The following is a 17,788-nucleotide window of genomic DNA, read 5'->3' on the forward strand; positions in this document are numbered from 1 at the left end:
GGGCCCCGGGGCCGGGGCTGGCGGGCCCTGTGCGGCAGCAGCCTGCATCCTGCCAGCCCCATTGCTCACTACTCCCTGCCCCTCGCTGGGCTCTTCCCATCCAGTTTTCATCACCTTCAAGGTAGAGCCAGAGCGCACAACCGTGTACCAGGGCCACACAGCTCTGCTGCGGTGCGAGGCCCACGGGGACCCCAAGCCTCTCATTCAGTGGAAGGGCAAAGACCGCATCCTGGACCCCACCAAGCTGGGACCTAGGTAGGGCCAACTCCCTCCCATACCCACCGCACCCCTCCCCACCTCTTCTGACCCTGGTCTCCCAGGAGCTGGCGAGATGAGCAGTGCTGTGGCTTTTCTCCTGGCAGGATGCACATCTTCCAGAATGGCTCCCTGGTGATCCACGATGTGGCCCCTGAGGACTCGGGGCGCTATACCTGCATTGCGGGCAACAGCTGCAACATCAAGCACACAGAGGCCCCCCTCTACGTCGTGGGTATGGGCTGGAGATAGGAAGCAGTGGGGCCAGGCTTCTTTCTTACCTTTGTACCATCGGCTCCTTGTACACAGAAGGCACTTAGACCATTTTTGTGGTGGGGTGGGAGTCGGCTGTGTCCCCTCTGCTGTACCATGGCGCAGTCTCAGTTTCCTTGCTTAGAGTTGGGTGTCATTTACTTAACATCCCACAGCTGACGTGAGAGAGCGAGAGAGAGAGTATTGTGGGGGCACACTTGTCCTATAATGCTTTCTCTTGGGTCTCTTGCAGCAACTCCACGTCTCCCTGGGTTGAGGGGGAGAGGATCAGGTCAGGATGCAGCAAGAAAAGGTTCCTTTGTCCTAGGGGTCCAGAGAGGATGATATGTCAGATAAAAGGCCCCAGCTAGGGTCAGGGACTTGGGGTTTGGGTCTGGCTGCACCTGCTGCTAACCAGCTGTGGGCCATTAGAGGTAGGTGCTATTTCCTCTCCAGGGCTTGTTTCTGCCTCTGTAAAATGGGAATGGTTTAAATGAAAAGTTCTCAAACTTTTTTGGTTAGCAGCAAAATTGTTTTTCTAGACAAAGTATGCTTTACTAGATAACAGTGAAGTGACAGGCCCCTTGGTTGGGGCCATTGGGTATGTCTGGGCGCTGAGGGATCCTGCGTTGTGTCCCCTTTAGTCTCTCTTCCTTAGTTCCCCTAACTTTTCCCATAAGACCCTAGGCCATTGAAAACCCCTAGACCAGAAGAGCCCTTCTACACATATGTTTGTTGAAGAACCTGCTCTGTGCAGTGCCTGACTCACAGTATCAGGTCTTAAGAAGCTTGATAGCAAACTGGGAGTTCGTAGTGCATCCTGACAGTATGGTTTTTATGCGGGTCCCCAGTCTGGCGTTTGGACACACAGTCAGCCAGGGAATCACTGGCCTCAACTCCTTCAGCACTGTATGACTGTGGTGGGGCCCGGGGACCTGGCACTCGTTAAAGCCAGTGACAGTGGTGACCCTACTCAGGTCTCTCTGGCTTGACCAGGCCCTCAAGTATCTGGGGGGTTGTCATATGTGTGGGGTATGGAGGGGCTGGTAGAGAAGTAGGGCTGGGTTTGCTTCAGCATCCCCTGCCCAGACCTCTCTGTGTGTCTCTCAGACAAGCCTGTGCTGGAGGAGTCGGAGGGCCCGGGCAGCCCTCCCCCGTACAAGATGATCCAGACCATTGGACTGTCCGTGGGCGCCGCCGTGGCCTACATCATTGCCGTCCTGGGTCTCATGTTCTACTGCAAGAAGCGCTGCAAGGCCAAGCGGCTTCAGAAGCAGCCAGAGGGCGAGGAGCCCGAGATGGAGTGCCTCAACGGTGAGGGGCCCCTTGGAGGACGGAGGTGGTGCCATGTGCAGGTCATGAGCGCCCTCTTGCGGCCGTCGCAGACAGCTGCAGCACTGGAGGGAGCTGGTGGCCATGGATCTGGGACTTGCTGCTGTGGCCAGAGCAGAGCTTCCACCCCTACTGGAAGCTTGGAGTTGGCCAGTTTCCAGGGCCTTGGCTTTTGAGTAACCTGGCGTAAGACTTCCTCATTGGAGCCTCTTGTGCCAGCTTCCTGTGTTTCCCTGCCTTCTCCCTGTGGCCCTAAGCCACTGATATAATTAGTGCATATATTCATGTTTCTGGTACACATCTTGTCTGCCCCCTGTTGGTCTTTGAGTTCTTCCAAGGGTAATCTGTTTTACCTCCTCCGACTCTCCCTCTCCTCCAACTGGGAGCTCCCTAGGGTCATTTCTGGGTCTCTCGTATAAACTGAGGTGTTAAGGGCAGGGCCTGGGTCGCCCTTTTTGTGACTTCCCCTTTGTGCCTGCTTAGGGCTTTGCATATAGAAGGCCCTGTGGAAGCCAATACCCTTATGTGTATATGGGGTCTAGGAACCAGTGATTCAAACGAGACTTGTACATTTTGTTCCGTTTCAGAGGTTATAATCCGTTGCATCAGTAAGTTCATCAGCTGGATTGGCCCTTTTGTGCGGAACACTGCGACTGGACCCATTTGGTAGAAGTAGGGGATTGAGGGAGAAAACAGGTCTCCGTGGTGACCTGAATGACAGGTCTCATCTTGACATTCCTTTGTACCCCTTCTTCCCAGGTGGGCCTTTGCAGAATGGGCAGCCCTCAGCGGAAATCCAAGAGGAAGTGGCCTTGACCAGCCTGGGCTCTGGTCCTGCAGCCACCAACAAACGCCACAGCACAAGTGATAAGATGCACTTCCCGAGGGCCAGTCTGCAGCCCATCACCACCCTGGGTATGTTACCTTGGCCACAACCCCTCTGCTTAGCTCTAGGTCACTGAATCTGTTGTGAGGCTATGTCATGGCTGGTGGCTCTGAGGTCCTTGAAGCCTAGAACCTTAGAGATGGGGGGAGCACAGGGGAGATATAGTCCAGTGTGTCCCCATTGCCTGACATTCAGATCCCACCTGCACAACTTTTGTCATTCCTGTGTGTGTGTTTCTAAAAATATTTTTAAAATTTATTTTTAGAGAGAAGGGAAGGGAGGGAGAAAGGGAGAGAAAATGTGCCCTGACTGGGAATTGAACTGGCAGCCTTTTGCTTTGCAAAATGATGTCCAACCTAATTGAGCCACACCCCTCAGGGCTCTTATTTATTACTGACTTGATTTTTTTCTTTAGGTCAACTCCTTGTTTATTAAAGCTTAACTAAAGTTAGCTTTGTTCTAGGGGGAAAAATGTGAGAAATTAGGGATTTAACACCAGTTAAATTTTTTCTGAGCATACATTAAACACGTGACTATTGTAAACACATAAACCTAAGACATGTTTATCATGAGCCACCTAAAATTCTCATACAAACCATCCTTTGGAAAGCCCTGAATATTATTCCCACTCCTTTATTTTACTGTTTGAGACTTGAAGCCCAGAGTAAGAAGGCAGGGGGTTTGCCCAGGGTCACACAGCTGAACTAGGCTATTGCTCAGTCCAGGCAGGTGGGGAGCAGCAAAGTCTCCTCACTGTGTGACAGAGAAAGGCGAGGCACCGTTCCTAGTCAGGGGCTTCCTCTGCTTGGGTGCGGGCAGCTGGCTGACTCAGATCTGTGCCCACAGGAAAAAGCGAGTTTGGAGAGGTGTTCCTGGCAAAGGCACAGGGCTTGGAGGAGGGGGTGGCAGAGACCCTGGTGCTTGTGAAGAGCCTGCAGAGTCGGGACGAGCAGCAGCAGCTGGACTTCCGGAGAGAGTTTGAGATGTTTGGGAAGCTGAGCCATGCCAATGTGGTGCGGCTCCTGGGGCTGTGTCGGGAGGCCGAACCCCACTACATGGTGCTGGAGTATGTAGACCTGGTATGCTGCTGGCAGGGGACCTGGGTCTCTCAGGAGGGCAGTGACCTTTCAGGGGTGGTGGGGGGCCTGTGGGAACCTCGTCCCATGCGGTCTCAGCCTTGGCCTGCCTGCTGTGGCCACTTTGAGATGTCCAGCCTCCCGCCCACTCCCCGGGCTCCCCCTCCGCCCCGTAGCTCTCCGGCACCTGCCTTCCCTTGACCAGCACGTCCTCTGCCAGCCCTATGTCCAGGGGTCGGTCCCAAGTTCCTCCTAGCTTCTCACTCTGCACACGGCTGGGATACGTTCCCCATCTTCTTCCCTGACTCTGGTTTTCTGTGGTTTGTTACTTTTCTTTTTCCCCTAGGGCTTGTCCCCCCTTGAGAATAAACTTAATCAGAACTCGCTTTCCTTCCTTCCTGACATCCCCATGTGAGGCACCCGCATTAGCCCATGCCCAGACCTGCCCCTTCCTCTTTGTTCCCTGACTGACCTACGCTGAACTACCCCTGCTCCTCAAAAGGCTGCTTACCAAACTCTCCAGCTCTGGGGCAGGAAGGGGAGGAATAATCCTTAATCTTCCCATCAGAAGTGTTTATGAGTGCTTCGTGTGTGTTTCTGCTGCTGGTGTTGCCGCCGTTTGTCTGCCTGTTAGGTAATAAGCCTCTGAAGGACAGGGGTCAGCAGGGGGTGTTGTGTTTTTCCTTTGGCTCCTCGAGGGCAGGGGCTTTGACAGCTGCCTGCCTGGGGGTCCTCTGAGGGTAGACACGACAGTCCTCTCTTTCTGACTGAGAGCTTCTGGGGAGCGCCTCCTATGTATTTTTTAATTCCCACTGGACTTCCCCCATGGGAGGGCTGGTCCAGGCTGGGGTCGGCATTTAGGTCAAGGCTTCTCACCATCTGCCAGGCAGGTGCCCTGTGAGCACCTGCTTGGTTTGATGCTTTGGATGTAATGGCTGGGCTCTGATATGACAGAGACTTTTGCTTTTCCCTCAGGGGGACCTCAAACAGTTCCTGAGGATTTCTAAGAGCAAGGATGAAAAATTGAAGTCACAGCCCCTCAGCACTAAGCAGAAGGTGAGGACGCGGAGGGAGAAGAGAGAGGTCCTCAAGGGGGGGCCAGGAGCAAGGGCAGTCATGGTAACAGGCACTGCTAACTGAGTGCTCGCTGTGGGCCAAGTCCTGCGGTAAGCCCTTTACATGTGTGGTCTCAGTGATCGCAATAATCAGTGTGTCACTATCCATTTTGTGGATGAGGAAACTTAAGTGGCTTTGTATTGCCATGTCGCCTTCATGTAGAAGCGCTGCTCTTCACTTCTGCCACAGAGCGGGGCATTAGCTCCGTGTGTGGCGTGCTGACGTGGAGCAGCAGGGATCCGAGAGGAGGAGGAAGAGCAGGGAGCAGCCGAATTTGGGGGCCTGCTGGGCTGGGCGTGTCCCTAGGTATATTTTTTCAGGCTCTGAGTGTGGACACTTGTGAGTGCACTGCCCATGTGTCATCCACTGTGGTTTTCACATTTTCACTCTTACTTTGGCTGCAACTGTGCACTCTTTCCTTCTTTCTCCTCCTGCCTTCTGGGCAGAGAGGGGTTCTGGGCACAGAGCCCTGCCTGGAGCCCCATGGTGGATCGGACCTGGGCTGAAGAAGCAGTGAAGAAGGGAAAACTTGCCTACTCCCCCTGCCCACATCAGATGAAACATTCAGCAGCCCAGCTGTTCCTCTGCACAGCCTTTGTTCTCCCTTTCCTCTGAAATGGATCCAGCTCCTTCCATGGGACTGGGTACTCTGCTTCCAAGCTGACAGCAAAGTCACCTCATAAACCAGTCAAAGCCCAGGGCAGGTAGGCAGACACTGACTGCGAGGGCCCTCCCAGGTGACCATTCCCCGCCTTCTCGGCTTCCTCAGGTCACAGACTCTGGCGGCAGGGCAGAAAGGTGTGCCTGTTTGATTAGTCAGGTGAGAGGGACCCTGGCTGCCCCTGATCTCTCTGGGGAAGTGGCTGTGTGCCCTTCAGGCTGGCGTCCTCCCATTACAGATGAATTTACCAAGGCCCAGACAGGAGAAGTGACCCAGCCCCAGGTCAGCCAGAGCTGGCCTCTTGACACCATCCCCCTCCCTCCACCTCTGAGAATCTGTAGGATAGGCCATGCTGCTTCAGATTGATGGGATGTCAAGACCCCAGAGCTCACAAGTCCAGACGTGCACGGAGCCAGCAAGTCTTTAGTGAGCAGAGCCATGGCTGTAAGGGCCCCTGGCGTTGTAAAACCGAAACCGTCAGGCACTGTTGGGGCACTTAGGATCTAGTGGGGGAGCTTAGGTAAATGAAGATGCAGGTGCCGTACAGACTTCAGGTACGACACAGAAAGCACGTGAGAGGCATGAATTAAGAGATGCTGAAGATATCCACATCCTTTAGGTGGACAGAACGATATGGTTAACAAAGGTTTCCTGGTAGAGAAAGCCATCTGAGTTCAGTTCTCAAGGAGAGGAAGTAGTTGAATGGCAGGAAGGGGATGGATTCAGGAGAGAGGGGAGTCAAGGTAGGCTTTCTGTGGCTGGCATGGGGACGAAGGCCGGGAGGAAGTCAGTTACCTCTGTCACGTGACCTGAGGGACTGTATTTGGCCAAAAGTCATCACCACCTTTGCTGAAGATCTCTCCTGCACTTTTTTGAAAGAACATCTTAAATGTGTTGGGAGAGCTTCCATAAGCTGGGTTCCACACTCTCAGGACAGTATTCTGCATCCGACGGGGATTGGCTTTAAAAAAGTAGATTTCTGGACCATATCTCACTCAGACTGAGGGAATCAGAAAACCCAAAAGTAGGGTCCAAGGACTCACATTTTTCAAATAACCTTTTTGGCTGATTTGTGAGCTCATTAAAGTTCAAGGAGTCCTTGTGTAGGATGGTGATTTTTCAAATGTTTTTTGATTAGGGTCTCCTATAAGAAATGCATTTTACATCATGACCCAGCATATGTGCGCGCACACACACAACTAAAGTTAAACTTTCACAACACTGTATTTGATGACCTTGATATTTCCTAGCTTTCTTTTTACTATTATTTGTTTTTATTATGTTTTTTTCCATTACCACTTATTCCCCGCATACCCTCTTTCACCTGCACCCACCCCGCTTCCCCCCGACAATCGCCACACTGTTGTCCCTGTCCGTGAGTCCTGGTTCTTTTTTGCTCAGTCCTTCCACCCCGTAACCCCCAGCGCAGCCTATTTTTTTTAACCCACAGAATTGGTTTTGAGACTGATGAGGGTCTTACTCAGTAGTTTAAAAAATACTGCTTTTGGGAGATTCCATGAAAATGACAATTCTTAGGAAATATATACTAAAACGTGTAGATTCTTTCTCTTTCTTGTGCTGGTAATTTAATGAGCTACTGTGTTCATATCATATGCCTAAAGGTGCCGGGGAGTGGAAGGAGGAAGAGTTAAGGTTCTAAAGGGAGGCGGCATGGTGGGCGGGGTGCTCCCTGGCCAGCTGGAGCTGGGACCAGGGCGCCATGCGTGGTGTGGGCGGGTTGGGGGGGCCCCAGGAGGACTGCAGGGTAGCGGTCGGGCAGTGAGAGAAATCCCAGACGCTGGCCCTGGGTGGAGGCGTGATGGTAGATAATGCTTGTTAGAGTAGCTGATAAGATGATGAAGATTTTAAAGTCAGAGAACTGTAACCTGTGATTTCTCCATGGATCACCTGCAAGCTAATGACAGGATGAGAAGCAGGGTCACCTTAGCACACCTTGTGGATAGTGCTTTATGCAGTCAGATGCCGGGACATGTGGTGGGACACAGAAAACCTGTTGCAAGAGGAGCACAGTAGTGTCACAGTGGGTTAGCTGGAACCTGGGCAAGCCCCCAGAGAATTCAGGTCGGACAGGAAGGGGTGGGTCTGGTCTTTCCAACAGTATTTGAAGCAGTCCTGTGGCCGCCTGGTGCTGGCGTGCCCGGCACTGAGGAAACACCTGATTGGCTTGGGTCTAACAGAATCCCCGTTTACTGTCCTCACTTAGCCAGTATTTCCAGAAGCACTGCCTCTCTGGAAAGGTAGCAAGTTAGTCACCATGACAAGTCCACTCTCTTCTGTTTCCCTTGACTGGCAGCAGAGAGAGCGCAGACTGAGGAGAATGGCAAGTGTGATGCGGGCACATTGCCAAAGCCTTTGTCTGCCCCTTACAGTTACCAGGTAAGGCTGAGCAGTGCCCAGGGGTTTTGAAGCCTGAAGGAGAGGCTGTTCACTTATGATACTCACTTCGGTGGGCATCTGGCCCTTTTACCACCAGTGGTGCTGGGGCGTTCTGAGGATGGCCTTCTGGGGACTGTGTGGCAGTGCGGCCTCTCCTTTTCCTTGGAGATGCAGGGCAGGGCCCTGCACCCAGGGAGGGCTCAGTAACCCTGGTAGATCTTCTCACCTGACCTTTTCTTTAACCCTTCTTGCTGATCACGCACGTTTGGTTGGAAGCTATCCAGAGATTTTTGTGTCTTCTTTTTTGATAAAGAAAATGCACTAAGAAGGCGAGATTTTTCCCCCCAGCTCCTGATGGTGTCCTTCATTCAGCGAGCACCGCTGTGCGTGCAGTGTCTGTCAGTACACTGCTCCTGTACGCTGTGTAGATGGGTCCAGGTTGGTGGTGGCGGCTTGCATCAGTGCTAATAGAACTTCCTGCAGGGATGGAAATGTTCCATATCTACTGCCATCTGAGGCAGTAGTCACTAGCCCCATGTGGTATTGGGTACTTAGAATGTGGCTAGAGCCACTGAGAAATGGAACTTAGTTAGCTTAAATAGCCACATGGGGCTAAGGGGTACTGTTTTGGACAGCACAAGTTTAGGCCATTGTGTTTTAAACTTTTTTTGGCTGAGACCTACTGTAGCAAAAAGCACATTTTATATCACAGCCCAACAACATTGGCATAGTTATGTATTTTAAAAATGAAAAATGTTATGAATGATACACTTACTAAGTAAGGGTATTACTACATGGAATTTCCCATTCCATTTTTTTAATGCTGGTTAAGATGCACTAAATTGGTTTCAGATCCTTGGAGTTGCCCCCTCTCTGTTCGGCCCCTCTGCTGGCCTTCCCGTGACCCAGGGAGCCAGGCCGGTGAAGCTGCTCAGAGCCGGCCAGCAAGGCTGCGGGGCCAAACTGAAACCAGCACCCCACTGCTGGGCTCACTGATGGGCCAGCAGCCCCCCGGAGCCCCCAACACCAGTGATGCGACCCAAGAGAGGCAGCTATGGTGTTGAGGAAAGAGCCAGGCTTTGAATTAGGCTGGGCATAAAGCCTTGGATGGGGCTGAGGGTGAGCCCCGCCTCACAGAGTGCAGGTCGGAGAGGCGGCTGGCCTCCCTCGGGGCCCAGCACACAAGTGATCCCATCCCCTTCTCTCATACTGGGTGGTCTCCTTCCTGCGCTGGGTAACTTGGTAACCACTCCTCTACCACTCCCGTTCACTTTCACTCCTCTTCGAACTTCAGAAACATAGAATCATATTAACCATAATCTTTGCATAATCTATAAGGTATTCATTATTGGTCCACACATAAGCTGCTTTTACTTATTTAGTTACTGTTTTATTTTTACTTTTTTTTTTTTTTTAAACTTTTAGAGAGAGGGAAAGGGAGGGAGAAAGAGGGAGAGAAACATCAGTTGCCTCTCGCATACCTCCCACAGGGGGCCTCTCCTGCACTCAGTCCACTGAGCTTTACCAGCCAGGGCTCATTTTTCATGTATTTTCTTGACCATTACAGATAAGTAGGAGGCAGACTTTTGACCTTTCATCAGCAGATGTGTTAAATGATATCTTATTGGGTCTTGGCTTATTATTTCCTTGATAACCAGTGATTGGTTTTTGGCTCTATTCTTATCTTCATCCCTCTGTGACTGCATTTATGTGATAGGTGCCTTCTCCCTTACGGATCCTGAGAATGAATCTGTATGGCAGAAGCAGCACACAACTGATCTATAACTTGTTAAATGACCTTCCACAGGCCATAGGGCTCTCTTTGCATTTCTGTTGCCTTGTTTTTACATATAGAGAAATGCTACAGGTCCTGTGTGTTCCTCAGTGGTGGCTCCCAAGGTTTGGGACAGGTGACAGAGACATAGGGGCCATAGGTCTTTACAGGTGCTCTCTTGGTTCCCAACTCTACCTCTGTTTAACATGGAGCAGGTGGTGGCCGCCTTCTGGGGACATAATTCTTATCTCCCGTCTAAACTGTCCTCTTACCAGAAGCCATACTGCGCCACATTCCTGGCACATTTTACCAGCATCCAGCTGTGTATGGGTACAGTAGATGCTCAATATTTGTTCAGTACATGGATATATACTTTTAAAATAATATAACTTAATTATAATTACATTCAGTATGTTCTATAAGGTACTCTATATAATGCATTCACATGGCTCAAAAATTTTAAAAGGATATCAGTGAAATATGTGTTTAACTCTCTTACACTTTGGAAAATTGTTTGTCATTGTTTTGTAGAGCTACAAATACTCAGTCCATGACCCACATCTAGCTATCGTGAGGAAATTCACGCATGTGTCCACCCATAAGAACAGAGCAGCACTCTTCTTAGTAGCCCAAAGCTGGAAAAAAAATCTAAATATCCATTGGCATTATAATGAATAAATTATGGTGTATTCAGGACGAAAACTCAGTACAGTGGTACCCCCCCAAAAACAACAACAACAACAACAACAACAAAAGGATGACTATCACAGTGCTGAGTGAAAGAATCAGGCACAAAAGAAGATATATTTTGCATGCTTCCAGCCTTACCTGGTTCTAAAAAAGGCAAAACTGAATTATATTGTTTAGGAACATATGCGTAAGAGTAAAACTAGAAAGAACAATCAAGAAATTATTATCATAAAGTTAGGATAGTGCTCACCTCCCTCTCCGGTGGGAAGGGAGAATATCTGATGAGGAAGGAACCTGTAGGGGGTTTTGGGGTGCTAGCATTCTTGGTTTTGTTTTTTTTAACTTAGTGATTGTTACCCGAGTGCATTTGTGAAAGTGCACGTATATTTGATGAACTTTGATACACGTAGTTTACCATTTAAACAACATAAACCAAAAGTTTTTCTACCTTACTCCTCTCTAGCTTCCAGCTCCCCTTCTCGGAGGCAACCAGTCATGTGTGTGTTTGTGTGTATGTTTGTGTGTTCATACACAGAACACACAGAAATTTTACATATTTTTGTTCTGTTTTTTTGTATTCAACTAGCAGAAAATAAGTAATTCTGAAGTAAAAAAGAAAAGGAACAACCCGTAAAGATGTAAGCTATGATTAATGCCCAGTTACTCTTCACAAGTAGCTACCATGTGTTCTCCCTACCCATGTGCCACTCACCTCCCTAGCATCTGCTGTGTGTCCAAGTAGTTCCGCGAGCTTAATTTCATTTAATTTTGTTCTGACAACCCACTGAAGCAGGTACTGTTATCATCCCCTTTTTACAGAGACGGGAACTGAAGCTGTTGTGTCTTTGCTTTTGGGCTTCCTAAGCATCACACCAATGGCGTTGAGACCCCACCAAGGGTTTGGTCAGGGGCAGTCACCTTGATCCCCTAGACCTGGGTACTCTAACAAGCGTCCTTCTTGCTCCAGGTGGCCCTCTGCACCCAAGTGGCCCTGGGCATGGAGCACCTGTCCAACAACCGCTTTGTGCACAAGGACCTGGCTGCTCGCAACTGCCTGGTCAGCGCCCAGAGACAGGTGAAGGTGTCGGCCCTGGGGCTCAGCAAGGACGTGTACAATAGGTAGGACATGGAGGGGGGCGGGGGAGAGAGGGGGAGAGGGCAGATGTGGGAGGTGTGAGGAAGGGCTTAGTGTCTGCTAAGTCTAAAGTTGGAGGGCCCAGGAAGGGGCAGAGACTTCCTATCTTCTCCAGAGAATGCACAGGCGTCCCAGCCAGTGGGCCACAGGTCCCTGCCACTCATAAATTTTCTCTAGTGATAAAAAATTGTGAACCTTTTTAAAATAACTAGCCAAATTTTCTAACAGTGTATATATATTTTAGCTATTCATATGGTTCCCTCTGTTACTTCCTGAATTCAGTAATTATTATTTTGAAGCCTAAGACTTAAAGCCAAGCACCCACGGCCAGAGATTGCTCTGGAATGCCCACACATACTACATGGCGCCTCTGGGAACTTCCCCTCGAGTCACCCCAGTTCTGAGTCACCCCAGTTGGTCTAGTTGTTGCTTTAGTCATGACTTACCACTAGTAAAGCTTTTTCAATTTGCTTTTCATTTAATGTGTTCTTCTTTTTCACATTTCAAAAACTAATAATGAAAGTATATAAGCTTATTAGCTTTTTTAAAATTAAAATTTAGGCAGAGTTTGATTCTTAATGGCATTTTTAACCATCAGACTCCATGAGGATACCTCCAAATTTCACCCAGCACTCCCCTGTGCTCAGCATAAATGTCACCAGTTGCACTGGGTGCCCGGATCTAGGAAGGTTGGGTTCTGCCTAGGCCTTGAGACCTGGGAGGAGGGATCTGTGTCCGCCCCACCCTGCCCGACCCTGCGAGCCCCACACCCACATGTGGTTTTCTTCTGCAGTGAGTACTACCACTTCCGCCAGGCTTGGGTGCCTCTGCGCTGGATGTCCCCGGAAGCCATCCTCGAGGGCGACTTCTCCACCAAGTCGGATGTCTGGGCCTATGGCGTGCTGATGTGGGAAGTGTTCACCCATGGAGAGATGCCCCATGGTGGGCAGGCCGACGATGAAGTGCTGGCAGGTAGGCAGCTGCGTTCCCAAGCAACCATTCCAAATGCTCTTCAGGTGGAGAGTTTGCTCCAGGCCCTGGGGCCAGCTCAGCCTGCCTCCCCTCGGGGCTGGCTGTAGCAGGAACACAGATATGGCCTCTGCTGTTAGAATACTGAAATACGGATCGGTACACAGCCCTTGCCCCCAGCGCCCACTCTAGGCGCTGAGGCCTGCCCGCTGACCCCGCTTTAGCCCCCGTGCACCAGTTGCCTCCTGTGCTGTGTGGCCCCTGCCCCCACCAGCCCCGCAGAGCTGGAGCCAGGGGAGTTATCCCCTTGGTTGCAGGGTATCTGCCGTGTACTCCTTGAGTCAGCACCCAGCCACCACTGATCAGTGACCCGCCCACCCCAAGTCGCCCTCCAGTAGCTGCCTGTGGGAACTGCAGGCTCCAAAGAGTATTGGACAAGCAGTTGGTTAAAAGTTTGACTCACATTCCTCCCGCCATTTTCCTGCAGACTTACAGGCTGGGAAGGCCAGGCTCCCACAGCCTGAGGGCTGCCCTTCCAAGCTCTACCGGCTGATGCAGCGTTGCTGGGCCCTCAGCCCCAAGGACAGGCCCTCCTTCAGTGAGATCGCCAGCACCCTGGGAGACAGCCCCGCAGACAGCAAGCCGTGAGGAGCCAGCCCAGGCAGGCTACGCCTCAGGACCCATGGGCGGGGAGGACCTCTTGAAGGGTGCCTGCAGCATGACGGGCAAGATCCCTGTCCTTCTTGGCCCCAGGGGCCCTGCCCTGGCGCTATAGGCACTGCTTAGGTCTGGGCAGGGTCTAGGATTTCCTCCTCTTTCTTACCCTCAGCCTTTGGGGAAGCTGATTGGGACCCAGAATGGGTGACTAGGGCCTTGGGCTGGGCAGCTTTCCGCGCCACCCTTTCCCCCATCAGGGACAGTGTGGGTGCCTCAGGTAACCCCAGTTTCTGGCCTGGGTCTCCTCCCTTTGACCAGGTCCAGTTCTGTCACTCACCTGCCAACTTTGCCCAGGGAGGGCTAGGCTGGAGATGAGTTGGGTTTGAGGGGTGTTCCTTAATATACTCAAATTCCCGAGTAGTTCTGGCCCATGGGGCCTCCCTTGGGGTCTGCGCCAGGATCAGGAGGACACGCCAGAGCGTCCTCCCCGCATGGACTTGTGCACGCTGACCATACCCGTGCCTCCTCCCCACCCTTCTCTCCTTTCCTCGTCCTAAGTGCCTGGCAGATGAAGGAGTTTTCAGGAGCTTTTGACATTATATAACCCGCCCTTTTTGTATGCACCATGGGCGGCTTTTGTATGTACTTGCAGCGTAGGGTGGGTGGGTTTGGGAGGGAGGGTGCGCCCTGGAGGAGATGGGGGCAGGGGGCCACCCCTGCCTCACACCTTTATTGTTGTTGTTGTTTGTTTGTTTGTTTTTTTTACACTCGCTGCTCTCAATAAAAAAGCCTTTTTTACAACTGCTGATGCTCATTTTCTGCTGTTGCCCATGGGAAGATGTCCCATCTTCCCTCACTTATTAGAAGGGGCCACGCGTCTTCATGGGACCTGCTGAGGCTTGGACTGGAATAAATGGTAGACACTGATCCTGCTCTCTGATTTGTGGAACAGTCGAGGATGTGGGCTCCTGAGGGCGAGGCCCCCTCTTGTCCATGGGCCTGTGTGTTGCTCTCTGACTGCCAACTACTTACTCTATTGGCTGGCCAAGTCCTCCTGTTCAGGTGCGGAGGGTGAAAGCGTGAAGGAGGACAAGCTAGAGTAGGATCGGAGGAATAGTTAATGACAGATTCAGGTCTCAGAATCCGTTTAAGACTCTAGGAGGATTTTGTAATATTGGATCCCTAAAAATTGAGTAAATTCCCAGATGTTTGTTACTCATTAAAAAAAAAAAAAGACTCTAGGAGGGAGATGGAGTGGATAGTAGTGAGTGAAGAGATGATGCTTAATGCCTCATTGCTCCAAGGCCCTCAGCTGATTTGATTCCTGCTTCTTTACTTAGACCTGTGTCATCAGTTACATTCTGCCTTATTCCAGTAACTTCAGCCTGGTTCCCCGTCCTAAAGAAATGAACCCTTAACTCTGAAATCGCTCTAATTCATTCTGTTTGTCACCACACTTCTCAACAATGAAAATAACAGCTAATATTTATTGAGTACTTGCTCTGTACCAGTCATTTTGCCGAGCGCTTAACATGCATTATTTCATTTAATCTCTGCAACTACTCTGTTAGCCAGATGTTATTGTTCCCATTTCACAGATTAGAAAACAGACCCAAGGAGGCCAGGTAGTTTCTCCAAGGTCACACAGCTAGTAATGGAGCCACTTACTTGTTGATGTACTGTGTGTTACATCCTACGGGTATGGTGGAATGAAAAAAAAGCCCCAAGAACAATTTCTCCAGGTTTTTTTCAAACCGTGGGTTGCAACCAGCATTTTAAAAATATGAAACATGATAGAAACTATCTTTTACAAAAATTTTGTTCTTAATATTCGATACTTGTTTGCGTATACTGGGTTATGTTATTAGCTTTTGGAGTGGTGATCCTGCTTAATAAGTCCCAAATCTCGGTCACAAAAACAATTTACACATTTTTCTCCCTCTTGGATCTCGAGGTCGCTAAGGTTCAGCTGTTCGTGGATGGACCTAGCAGAGTTCAGCTGGGCTTGGTTCTAGGCTGTAGGACTATTTGGGTCTACCCTGCTGGTCCCAGAGAATGCTCTCATTAGAGTAGCAAGAGCACAAGCGATCAAGCCAGGCCATGCAAACACATTTAAAACCACAAGTCTGTTAACATTGTATTGACCAAAGCACATTACATGTTGAAACTGAACAGCAGTGGTAGGTTCTGCAAAATAACACGGCAAAGGATGTGAATGTCTGATTCCATCCCAGGGTTTAAAGAATTGGGAGCAAAAATCTAACTCACCACTGATTGTGACATAAAAACAATTTCTTAATGTAGGTTGCACTTGGAAGTATTGGGAAGGTACTACTCTTGAAGGTCATTCATCACTAACCCTTTTCTCACTCCTGGTCTTCCTGGACTGTTCTGCAGTGGCTAACATTGCCGGCCTCGTCTGCCTTTTTGACCTTTCCTCTCTTGACTTTGCTGATGGTATGCCCTGTCCACCTTCTCTGACCAGGCCTTCTCCAGCCCTGGCTGAGGCTTTCTTCTACTGTCCCCAGAGATGACTGTTTTGAATTCTGTCCCTGGCCTTCCTCTCTTTACATTGTCCCCCGCAGGAATCTCATCTCACCTCATGTGACTTTAATTGGCCCTTTAGTGTAGACAGTTCCCAAAGCATGAACTGCAATTCCAGCCTCTACCTCAAGCTCCAGACACATACTCCCCATTTCCTATAGGACATTTTCCTCTGCTTGTTTCCCTGCGTCCAAACAATTTCTCTCCCAAAACTTCTTCCAGCCAAGTTCTCTCTCTCCATTAATGGTACCACTGTTTGGAGGACAGTTGTCCTTGTTCAAAAATCTCAATCCCTCATGAGTCCTCTCTCTGTACCCCACTCCTTGTGCAACCTATTGCCAAGATCCTTATTCTACCTCTAACCTATTTCTATCTTTGCTTAATTGGAAGAGAAATAAAATTGTATAAAGTCATACTGACCATAGAATAAGTCAAATGGTACAGACTTGTATAAAGCAAAGGACACACTCTGCTAATACCTCTCGCCCTCTCCAGTGGTAAACATTATTAGTGGTTGGAGCCTGGCTTTCCAGACTTTCCCTCGGCACACTCATTGACTACCTATTTGCCTTGCCATTCCTTCAATGCAGAGAGCACAACTGAGACTTATTTTCTTCTGTGTGAAGAATGCGTGAGTGAAGGTTAACTCCAAATGAAAAGTTTTAGTTAGGGCCTTTGCGTGTGACAGTAATTTTTTTTAAAGCACTCCTAATTTTTGTTCAGATATTTGAGTGATAAAAATCAGGAGAGAGAGAGAGAGCGAGGTGGGAATGGCGATATGAGGGCATCGGGCTAGAATTCTGATGCCCTTTCAGGGGTGCTTCATGGTCTGGGGCGGATGTGAGCTCCTCTCTTCCCGGGAACTACTGTAATTTTGGCCTTATCGGAAGGGCACCAAACCCACATTCCAGAGAGGCCAGACAGGGGACTTATCTGAGCTCAGTGGGCCCTGTGGAGTCTATGGTGAACCAGAGAGCAGATGCCTCTTCTACAGCTACCATTCAGCTCAGCTCTAGGCTATCGTGCTTCTGTAGGCATGTCAGCCTGGAGTTGCTAAAAATGCCAATTTTTTGAGAGAGGCTGGATATTCAGATTTTTATGTAAAATCTGATTTAAAAGTATATAGTCCAAACAAAACATCTTTTCGGGGGACAACTATGTACAATGTGTGATTATCTAACCATTATGCTGTACACCTGAAACTAACACAAAATAATATTGAATGGAAACTGTAATGGAAAAATAAAACACATCTATGAACGAGTTTTTGATTTTGACTTTATCCACAGGAACAATTTTGGCTTCTGCACCTGCAGTAATCCCACGAAGTGTGGGTGTAGGTTCCCCTGCCCCGTGGTGACAAAGGGCTGTGAAGGCGGAAGCCATCCCAAGCTGGCAAAGGTCCTGTGGCACTAACATTGGTGCTCAGTGGCCCAGGGGTTGGCTGAAACTGGAGAGAGGGCAGCCTATTTGAAGGGAAGCTGAGAACTTCACTACTCTGTGGATGTGGTATGCAGCAGTTGTCCTCTGGGGTGCCACTGCTGAGCGTATCTAAACTAGGGGTCTCACACAGAGAAATCTTTAGAAGATAGGTAGGAATGGACCGCAGGCCTGTGATTGTAAAACTCTGCTTTTCAGATAAATCAGAGTCCTGAGCACCATCTGTGGCCCCTTGAAGCCCTTCTGGAACCTATTTATCTATTTGACCTGTTCTTCCTCTTGAGCTAACATATTCCTTATGTTTACCTGTTGTGCAGACTAAATGAAGAAAAAAAATCTTTAAAAACCATTGGGAAGTGGGGAAGAGGAGGGCTCTTAATTCCAGTATATAGGGGTTTGTTGAACAAGTCCATGTTTTTAACATAGGTGTGTGTGTATGTATATATGTATGTGTGCACATCTCACAGAACACTTGAACATAATTTCAGTATTTCTCAGTGTTTGGACTGTAACTCACAGTAAGATGCACAGTTGGCATTGTCATCTAGTACACACACACTGAACCATACGAAATCCACACTCTTCCACCTTCTTGCCCTATAAA

The 17,788-nt window shown here is 49.6% G+C and overlaps 1 protein-coding gene across 1 annotated transcript in view; it reads left to right on the top strand.

Moving 5' to 3' along the window:
* Positions 1 to 13,846, top strand: part of PTK7 (protein tyrosine kinase 7 (inactive)) — a 62,009-nt gene extending 48,163 nt beyond the window's left edge. Inside the window, exons 12-20 of the mRNA XM_054568767.1 lie at positions 105 to 255; positions 363 to 490; positions 1,618 to 1,821; positions 2,599 to 2,754; positions 3,572 to 3,804; positions 4,777 to 4,857; positions 11,407 to 11,558; positions 12,368 to 12,546; positions 13,031 to 13,846. Coding sequence (XP_054424742.1) covers positions 105 to 255; positions 363 to 490; positions 1,618 to 1,821; positions 2,599 to 2,754; positions 3,572 to 3,804; positions 4,777 to 4,857; positions 11,407 to 11,558; positions 12,368 to 12,546; positions 13,031 to 13,191 — 1,445 coding nt within the window. The 3' untranslated portion in view covers positions 13,192 to 13,846. The remainder of the gene's footprint in view (positions 1 to 104; positions 256 to 362; positions 491 to 1,617; positions 1,822 to 2,598; positions 2,755 to 3,571; positions 3,805 to 4,776; positions 4,858 to 11,406; positions 11,559 to 12,367; positions 12,547 to 13,030) is intronic.
* Positions 13,847 to 17,788: the final 3,942 nt, after the last annotated feature.

Source organism: Pteronotus mesoamericanus, unplaced genomic scaffold (assembly GCF_021234165.1).
Source record: "Pteronotus mesoamericanus isolate MK-2021 breed Mesoamerican mustached bat unplaced genomic scaffold, CSHL_Meso_final contig_20, whole genome shotgun sequence".
NCBI classification, from domain to species: Eukaryota; Metazoa; Chordata; class Mammalia; order Chiroptera; family Mormoopidae; genus Pteronotus; species Pteronotus mesoamericanus.